Consider the following 10,637-nt stretch of genomic DNA (forward strand, 5'->3'; position numbering starts at 1 on the left):
TTCTGCGACTTCCATCAGGCCACCGGACATGCCACAATAAATTGCGAAACCATGCGCAAAGTGCTGGCCGAAAAAATACGCAAAAAGGGAATTAAAAAACATCGACCTGGGTCCTCCGCCCAAAAAGAAGGTTTTTAACAACCGCGGCAGAGGCAATCCTTCGCCAAAAAGATCTAGGCCCATCGAAGAAGGGGAGCCGGAGTCCCCACCGACCGCGGCAAAACACTGAGTCGACTTCATAATGGGCGGGTCAAAGTTTTGCAAAAGCTCAGTCAATTCGATAAAGGCTCATCACCGTCAACTGATGAATAAGACCAGCAAGATCGGAGAAGAACAGGATGTTCAAATCTCATTCTCCGAAAAAGAACCCATCGAAGCAGCAGACCAGCATGACGACGCGCTCGTAATAACAATCGACGTGTCCAACTGCGAAGTCGCCCGAGTCCTAATCGATGGAGGGAGCTCCGTAGATATAATTTTCAAAGATACCCTTAAAAGAATGGGAATCGAAGAATCTGAGATCGAGAAGGAGCAGACCCAATTAACAAGCTTCAACGGGTCGACCACTCCATCAATAGGGACTATCAAGCTGCCTGTAAAGACCAACAGGATAAATAAGATAGTCGAATTCCGGGTTTTGGAATGCCTCTCCCCTTACAATATCATCTTAGGCGACCATGGATACATCGGATGAGGGCCGTCCCCTCTACCTTCCATCAATGTATCCGGTTCCCCACGCCTGAAGGGATAGGTGAGATAAAAGGTAACCAGGCGACCTCCCGTAGCTGCTACCTCACTAACCACAAGCAAAATATTAAAGAAATTAGTGGGAATCAATAGCAATTAACAAACATAGAGCCAACAGAAAATGAAGGCTCTAAACTGGAAGAACTGGACTCCCCGAGTACTGAAATGACAGTACAAATACAGCTCGACGGCCTCGACCCCTCTAAGTGTGTGGGAATCGGAGCCGAGCTTAAGGGAGGCATACGACGAGAGTTGATTTGTTTCCTGAAACGAAATAAATCTACATTCGCTTGGACGACGGAAGATATGCCAGGGATTAGTATCGACGTTACGTCCCATCAGCTTAACGTAGACCCAAGTTTCAAGCCGATAAAGCAAAAGAGGCGTAAACTTGGTCCCGACAGGGCGTCGATAGTTAACGACGAAGTTGAAAGACTCCTCAAGGCTGGCTCAATCCGCGAAGTCAAATTTCCGGACTGGTTGGCCAACACCGTAAAAAAGAAAAACGAAAAATGGAGGGTGTGTATCGACTTCACTGACTTGAACAAGGCATGCCCCAAAGACAGCTTCCCCTTGCCACACATCGACCAGTTGGTGGAGGCAACCGCGGGACATAAGATGCTTTCATTCATGGATGCATTCTCAGGATACAACCAGATCCTAATGCATCCGGACGATCAAGAAAAAACGGCATTTATAATGGACCGAGGCACTTATTGCTACAAGGCCATGCCATTTGGACTTAAGAACGCTGGCGCCACCTATGAAAGGTTAGTCAACAAAATGTTTAAAGAAAAAATAGGAAAGACAATGGAGGTGTACATTGATGATATGCTCGTCAAGTCCCTGAGAGATTGTGACCATGTAGGGCACTTGCAAGAGTGCTTCGAGGTATTGAATAAATACCGAATGAAGCTGAACCCTGCTAAATGCTCATTCGGGGTATCCTCTGGAAAATTCCTCGGGTATTTGGTGACCCAACGCGGAATTGAAGCAAACCCAGACCAACTGAACGCCCTAAGAGAAATTCCCTTACCCCAGAATAGATGAAAAGTACAGCGACTGACAGGCCGCATCGCCGCCCTCAATCGCTTCATCTCTCGATCCACAGACAAATGCCTCCCATTCTATCGACTCCTAAATGGAAATAAGAAACTCGAATGGGACGAAAAAATGCGAGAAAGCGTTTAAAGAACTAAAGGAATACCTGTCGACACCCCCGATTCTAGAAAAACCCGTGACATGGGAGCCACTTTACCTATATGTAGCCGTCTCACAAGCAGCAGTTAGTGGAGTGCTCGTCAGGGAATAGCAAGGGGACCAACGACCCATATTTTATGTGAGCAAGTCGTTAGTCGACGCCGAGACTCGATATCCTATCATGGAAAAATTGGCATTAGCCGTAGTTTCCGCAGCACGAAAACTCCGGCCGTATTTCAAATCCAACTCCATAATAGTGATGACGACCCAACCACTAAGAAGTTTCCTACACAGCCTCAACCAGTCAGGGAGACTGGCCAAATGGGTAGTAGAACTAAGCGAATACGACATCGAGTATCGAATTAGGACATACGCTAAATCTCAGGTTTTAGCAGACTTCCTCATCGAACTCCCAAGAGAAGACCCAACCGTGATTGAGGACGATGGCACTTGGACACTGAAAGTGGACGGCGCATCATCAAAACAAGGGGCAGGAGTAGGAATACACCTGACGTCACCCCACGGCAAGGTCATCGAACAGTCATTCAGACTCGACTTCGTTGCATCCAACAATGAAGCCGAATACGAAGTGCTAATAGCCGGACTAAGATTGGTTACAGCCGTGCGAGCAAAGCAAGTACATGCTTATTGCGACTCTCAGCTTGTAGCAAATCAATACTCTGGCGAATACGAGACGAGGGACGAGCGAATGAAAGCCTATTCAAAAATCGTAAAAGACCTGGCGGCGCAATTCAAAAAAATTTCCCTAACGCGAATCCCGAGGGGTGAAAACACCTCTGCAGACACACTGACCGCATTGGCATCAACCTCAGATCCGGACCTCAAAAGGGTAATATCAGTCGAGACAATCAAACAACCTTCCATAGCCATCACTGTCATGGCAGTAATAGCTATAGAAGGGAGGATTGGAGGGATGAAATCACACATTACATCACAACTGGTACGGTCTCGTCCGACAAGATGGCAAAACGAAGGCTTATACTAAGGAGCACAAGGTTCTGCGTAATAGACGGCAACCTATTCAAAAGATCCTTCGCAGGACCATACCTCAAGTGCGTCGGCACGGACGAATCGAAGCAAATCCTAGAAGACGTGCACGAGGGAGAGTGCGAAAGCCACGCAGGAGGCAGAGCACTCGCCATCAAAATAAAAAGGCAAGGTTACTTTTGGCCGACCATGCTGGCAGATTGCGAGGCACACTCGCGCCGCTGCGACCGATGCCAATGCCACGCACCTAACATAAAAAGATCCGCGGAAGAGTTGTCATCCATCTCGTCTCCATACCCATTCATGAAATGGTCTATGGACATTGTGGGACCAATGCCATCCGCCCCCGGCGGGCTGAGGTTTTTATTAATCTTAACAGATTATTTCTCCAAATGGGTCGAAGCAGGCGCCTTCGTCTTGATAAAAGATGTCGACGTAACCGCATTCATCTGGAAGAATATAATCTGTCGGCATGGAACCCCCCACGAGATCGTAACAGACAACGGGTCACAGTTCATATCAAAAAAATTCAGAGCTTTTTGCTTCCGCATTAATATTGAGTTGAGGATGTCAACACCACGGTATCCTCAAGGAAATGGACATGCAGAAGCAACAAACAAAACTATAGTAGACTCAATAAGAAAAAGGCTCGATGCCAAGAAAGGATGGTGGGCAGAAGAATTGCCCGGTGTGCTCTAGGCATACCGAACCAGTCCTCGAAGGCCGACAGGAGAAACCCATTTCTCCCTGGTTCACAGAGTCGAGTCAGTCATCCCGATCGAGCACCATGTGCAAACCCTTAGGGTGGCGCATGCGCATGAGGATGAGTCAAGAAACAACGAATCACTATGCGACTCCTTGGATTTTGTGGAAGAAAGGCGGGATGCGGCCCTGGCACGACTATCCCTCTATAGGCAATCCATTGCCAGATTCTACAATACGGGCGTCAACGCAAGAAGATTTGACATAGGAGACTTGGTTCTCCGAAAAATCTTCCAAAACACTGCAGAAGCAAACGCGGGAAAGCTTGGTGCAAATTGGGAAGGCCCCTACAGGGTCTCAAAAATAGCACATCCCGGAGTCTATGAAATCGAAAAACTCAGTGGCGTTCCCATTTTGAGATCATGGAACGTGATCAATCTAAAAAAATATTACTGCTGAAAAGGCAAGAATCGAACTACGAATGACTTGATCCCTGCATAAGGGTACGTAGGCAGCCTCTCTTTGCAAAGGCACAGTCCCCAAAATAAAATAACCTAAGTCGCTCGTGGGGGCGACAACTGCAAAGCATAACAACAAGGCTCCGAAGCCCACACCTCGTCCTAGGACCACGGTGTAAATACCTCATGACCAAGGCGAGATCCGAAGTCTCACCTCGCCATCTCACGCGACACTTGAATCAGAGGACGTACCTCACTAGAGAGGACCTCGCCCGGGAAATACATAGCGGAGATTTTTAAATCTCGACGATCTGAAAAGACTAGACAACGCCCGGGTAAGATTCATTTGTCACTCCAGCCTAAGGGAAACATTTTAGATCCTGGTTATCTGAAAGACTTAGCCAATTTGAAAATATCGCCGTGTGACCTCGGCCTAAAATCTTAAGGGAAATATTTTAGATCCCGGCGATGTAAAAGACTTAACAGATTTTAGAAAACCCAAAGTGACCAAGAATTCGATTAGGTAACATTTTATGGAAACCCTCCGAACGAAAGGGCGACCTGAATAACTTTGACAAAAGACACACACATTCATGCACTCTTAAAAGAATTTGGCGAGCTAAAAGACTTGACAAATATCTAAGAAATGAAAACCGCATTAAAATAAAATAAAGAAGAAACAATAATAAACAAAAATCCAAAATAGATAGGGGTACCGAAGCCCCCTATAATTGTTTCGAAACAGATAAAAGTTTCGCCCAAAACAAACAGGCACGAAATATAAAAAAAAAATGCTGGAAAACAAAATGATGATGAACAAAGGCGAGATCACGATGAGAACAGCTCTGAGCTCAAACTTTGGGACGTTCCGGGGACGGGGTGAATCATTGCGCCTCCTCCTCAACCTCGGGAATCGGGTTCAGAGTTTCGTCCGTCACGCCCATCATCGACCCATGCTCGTCGAAGGGAGGAACCTCCAGCTCAGGGACCTCGGCGGAAGCATTAGGAGCGGAGTCGGGCTGGACCTCGGGGGGAGAATGGTGAGAGTAAGGAGTGAAGGGGATATCCTCGACCTCGAGAACGGCGATGGTGGCAAAATCCGCCTCGTACTGAGCGATTTCATCTTCAGTATCTTTGAGTTCGCCCGACTAGTCAGAAATATCTCCCTTCAGAGCCTCCGAGATCAACTCTCTGTTACCCCGGCATTGCTCGAGCTTCCTCAGGATGATGATGGCCTAGTCCATCTTCTCCTTCTGAGCCCGATACTTCAGTATCTGCTCTCAGTATCGCAACGAAGTCGCCTTCCACGCCGACAGGACTGCCCGAGCCTTCTCGACATTTGCCGACCTCTTGATCTTCGCCAGCTCGCTCAAAGCGACGACCAGATCTCGATCCCGGTTCCTCACTTTGGCCTCAGACACGTCCAACTTTTTCTTCGGCTCGGCCGAGTGAACGCCCTATTTCTCGATCGTGGCCTCCTTCTTCTGGACCTCGGCTTCCAAGCCCTTGGTCTTCGCCACCAGATCGGCCTGAGCGGCCTTGTACTTTGCCAAGAGTGCGTCCTTGACGGCGACGTCCTCCTCAAGGGAAGTCACTTTCCCTCCTACCTCCTTGAGCTCAGCCTGAAGGGACTCTGTCCCCTTTTTCATCGAGTCAAGTTCGGCGAGAGTAGCACTCGCCTTTCGAAGGCGCCTCTCGTACCGATAGACCCCCCGATTGAACTGGGTCGACAACTACAAAAAAAAAGAGTTAAAAAAATAGTATAAGACATATTTGCTAAAGTATCCCAGTTCGACCCCTCTATAAAAACCATAACAAAGTACTTACCCTGGTGATGGTCGACGCCATGCATCGATACCAGTCCGATTTCGTCAGCTCGGGAACCTTGGGCAACTCGTGACCATCTATGGTCAACTGCCTGAGAAGCCCTGCAGACGAGTAAAAATCGTCGCAAATAAGGTGATCTTGGTTAAAGTGGAAACTGACGCAGCCTTCGAAAGATAGAAACACTTAGGGTCGTGTTTCGAGTTCGCCTTGACCACGCAAAGACGGACTAAGTCCGTCAAAGCGAGGTCAACCCTCTGTTCATGGGCCACAACCAAGAGACCCATGACCATTCGAACAAAGTTGGGGCACATCTGGGGCAAGGTTAGCCCCAGGGCCTCGACAAAGTCGAAAAGAAGGGGGTGGATTGGGAACCGAAGTCCGCACGACTCCAACCAGACCTCGTACATACAACAGTACCCCTCGACTAAGGTATCCGCTGTAGCAAGAGGTGGAGGCAGAAGAAGCCCGATCTCGGGGGCTATTTGGTATTTATGGCGGATGCTCGAAAGATCCGAGTGTTGGAATTGATCTAGGGTTTAAGAAAAAGTTTAACGCTTCGCAAAGCGGCGGAATTTTAAAAATTTTCTTTTACAAGTAAAAACAGTTTTTTTTTAATAACCTAGACAAAGAGCAAGTACATATAAATAAAAACTATTATGAGCTAAGAAGTTTACTAACCTTTCTTGAAGCTTGAACTTTGAGAAGCTTTTGGAAAGTTTGCAACGCTCGTCTCCTCTCGCAGCACGTCTCTCTTTCTTTCCTCGGCACCTCGAGCAACCACGATAGTTTCTATCACTAAATCACTCGAAATAAAAGGAATCAGTGAGTGGGCACTTTTAAACACTACGACTTAAGAACGAGTCTTGAAGTCGCAGAGCTAAACTCTAGGTCAAATGAGGACCTAGGTGCCAAAACAATAAAACGAAATTGACTAGAGAGATAGAGGAGAGGGGCGGCCAAGTTCTAGATCTCTTAAACTTGGATGAATGAAATATGTGGAATGAGGCTCCAATTTATAGGAGAGGTCTCACCTTCAATAAGGTAGTTTCCTCTTCTATAGAATATCACATATTCATGAGCAAAAATCCCTTATTTCCCATTCCCTTCTTGGACGTGTGGCAGCCTTCTAGAAACAAGATTTGTTTCCTATATCGCTTGCCTTGTCCTTGTCTTGGGCGCCCACTTTGATTCCTCTTAGGGGAAATTTGTTTCCTCTTTTTCTTTTGGCAAGTATCTAAATACATTAATGCACAAAATAATCTCTCTTTCACACTAAAGGCTGCACAAAATTTGGTCTCCCATTCACTTGGGTTGGACGGCCAAAAGCCTTCTAAAAAGGCTTTCTAGGTTTTTCTTTAATTGTTCATGACAACATAAGAAAAACCCATTAAGAATTTTCAAGTAAAATTCTATGAAATGAAATTAATTCACAAGGCCCAATAAACATGTTATGGCCGTGTGATATAATATGTCATCATATGACATTGTCAAAAAAATTTATTGACATTCATTTCATGCCATGTCCAAAAAGACAAAATTACCCTTTCGACAATTTTCGTTATTGTTTTGACTTAGTTTCCAGTTTAACTATTCCTACTCGATGTGATTCGTGACAGTGACCTCATGGATCCAAATGAACAAAGCTTGAGCTAAATACTTGGACTCAAAAGTTCACAAACCTTTTCCAAGTTTAGCTTAATGTCAACTGACTCCACTAAAGAGTTGACACTGAAAATCTCTCGGTTCAAATGAATATATTTTCTACTCAAGAATTCAACCTAATTATGATGAGCGGATCCACTGAATATTATCTATGTTTACCCTTCATGAATGTCATCAGCTAGTCGGGATTTACTAAATTACCATTTTACCCTTCTAGCTGTTATTTCCTCAACTCCTGTGTCGCTTATGAATAAGTTAGAAACAATGTATTGACGAGGAGCTAACAAGTCACATTGTTTCATCCAAAAGAGTCAGGACTCAATTTGGACACTGGCCAGTTCATTTATTCACACTCCAAGGAACAAAGCATAAGGTGACATACATTGCATTTCAGCAATCTTGTACATGAATTCCATATCTATGAGAACTTCACAAAGTTACTCATGACATTCTCACAACTTAGTACTTCACCAATAGGCCATGTTCGGAATCACATAGTGAGTCCGAACTCTGACTTTCTCAAATGAGAATACGTAAGCTGTGAAATGGCATGTCTCATTTCAGGATTAAGGTAAGCATGATGCAATTCATACATAGTGACTTCGAGACATAAGAGGTTAAATGGTTTGTTCTTATCTTGTCTCTAGAAGTGGACTGGTCAATTCAGTACCTTCGGAAGATACAGAAGAACTATAGAGTCTCCAACTCTCAATGCCTCATAACCAGACATCATAGATTCTTCTAACAATCATACTGAGGTCAATAGTCCTTTGACCCTTAGATTGCGAATATATCGTTTTAAGCTAACTACGAAGAGTTTGTTCATGCAAATCTACATTTGTCTCTTCGTAAGTTGTTTAGTTTGTTTATGGACTAAAGGCTAAGGTTTTATCGTAAAGCTTCAAACAAGGAAGATTGAATGAACGTTTCAACTTTTTATTAATGAATAAGCAATTACAAGCAAGAGTCTTCATGAGACTTTATTACATCAAATGCATAATATAAAGATTACAACTCTTCTTGTGGGCACCATTGACAACACCGAGCTCCTGACGGCCGAAGGCATGAGAATATCCTCATTACCCAAAGGATTGGGTCCCGGCTGTGGAATCTCAGACTCAGACATCGAAATTTTAGAAAGTTGAAACTAAGAAGGAAAAGTGATGGCGAAGTGTTTGAAGATGGGAACTTCGTCTAGGTTCGCTGTCAGAACTAAGGACGAAGTGCTCAAAAAATAAACTTTAGCTTGAGTTCGCCAGGCGAAATGGAGAAATTTATAGTCAAAGTCACGGAAAATGAAAAATGTTTGAGAGAGAAGAGAGAAAGTATTTCAGAAAAGTGAACAGAATGGAAAGTTACCTTTTCGCCGAAGCCGCTTAGAATATAAATGAGATGAAACGTCTTTTCGAATCATTCTTATTTGTAACCATTTATTTTAAAACCGAATTCCGAGAATATCTAATGATTGCGAATCAAATCAAATATTCGATCATTCGAAAATAATATCCGACTCTTCGATTTCGACTGACGAAGCGCGGCTAAGCTCGCGCCAAGTGTCAAAATATCCAGGAAATACGCACCACGCGCCCAAAATCGAAAATTCGAATCTTTCCCCCCATTTTATTTCGGGATTTCGAAAATTTCGCTCAAATATTTTAAAAAATATTTGAAATATTTTTCAAAATACTCGGGGGCTAATTGTGGGGGTCAAAAATCAATTTTTCTAAAAAATAATAATAAAATCATTTAAGTTGGGTTTTAGTTTGACCAAAGCCTAACAACAGACCCAGCTCGACTCGCGGAGGTCGGCCTGAGCCCAATAAGAAGCCCAGTTCGCCACAGGAAGAGTCGCCCACGTTGACCCAGCCAGAGGAATCGGTCTTGATCAGATAGAAGACCTCGCCGCGAAGACCGGATCTGAGATAGCTTCAATTAGCGACGCGACATAGCCGAACTGACGAACACGTGTCCACTTCAACAAACCAGCCCCGACTATAAATAGAAGCCGATATGTCAAATTTCACACACGCAAGCTGAGAATCTTACTTTCGATCTCTTACTTCTTTATTTTCCCTGACTTCGTCCTTCTTGAGTTCGGCCCTCCGCCATCCTTCAACTGTAATCTTTTCAATTATTAATAAAAGCTTCGAGCATTTATATTCGTTTGTCCATTTTTTTTAATTCCCTTCGCTTCTTATACGACGTCTTCTGAAATCCATATTTATAATAAATCAAATATATATATATATATATATATATATATCATATTATAATTTGAGATTGTTGAAATCGACATCAACAGTGACAAACATGTCACTATTGACTTTGCCGAAGTGACACACATGTCACTAATGGCTAAATCAGTGATTTTATTGGTAAGTTTGTAACTAATTAAAAAAATGAGTTAAGTTGCAGAATTACCTCAGAATCTGAAATATGCACGTCTGCCTCATCCTAACTGCCCGAACAACCCACATACACGAAGAATCATGATAAACCACATGGATAAAGTTTTAGTAGAGCTTTTTGTCATGGATGTGAAATGATTGAGTATTGCAAACATTCTCAAATGCATTTGCAACGCTTTTTTGTTGGCATACATTCCTCATTTATAAACAGTTGTAGGGGAATTAATATCCATGACTTCAACGGATGTGGAATCCATATTTGTTGATATACTCGATGCTTCAAAAGTAGGAGTGCTCTCACCAGATTCACTGGAAGAAAAAGATGGAGGGGACTCACTCCCGCTTGTGAAAGAATCAGTGACGTGCTCATTACTCATCTCATGTACATGAGAGGCATGGCTGGCACTTCTGCAGGTGGTACTTGTGGAGGTAGGACTTCTGGAGGTTCAGTTTTGGCACAACCACTCTCAACTGTGTTCGGAGTTGAACCAACGCGTGTAATGTCGTGCTCTGCGGCTAATGGAAAAATCTCCAAAGACAGGGAGAATTTTCTTGTATCTGGTTTATGTTTTCGAATATGCAAATAACACTTCAAACTCATGTCAGAGTCAATTGTTATTGGTTT

At 44.0% G+C, this 10,637-nt stretch overlaps 1 protein-coding gene across 1 annotated transcript; it reads left to right on the forward strand.

Moving 5' to 3' along the window:
• Positions 1–241: 241 nt before the first annotated feature.
• LOC149383564 (uncharacterized) lies at positions 242–694 on the forward strand. Its single transcript, XM_089627835.1, has one exon. It carries the CDS (start codon positions 242–244, stop codon positions 692–694), a length of 453 nt encoding a protein of 150 aa, XP_089483961.1.
• The last annotated feature ends 9,943 nt before the right edge of the window (positions 695–10,637 follow it).

This window comes from Urtica dioica, chromosome 10 (assembly GCF_054948205.1).
Source record: "Urtica dioica subsp. dioica isolate 48M chromosome 10, U.dioica_male_clone48M_v1_H2, whole genome shotgun sequence".
In the NCBI taxonomy this organism is placed as follows: domain Eukaryota; kingdom Viridiplantae; phylum Streptophyta; class Magnoliopsida; order Rosales; family Urticaceae; genus Urtica; species Urtica dioica.

What these genes read in the sequence shown, in the direction of transcription:
- LOC149383564 (XM_089627835.1), top strand. Translation starts at nt 242, where the DNA reads ATGGGCGGGTCAAAGTTTTGCAAAAGCTCAGTCAATTCGATAAAGGCT.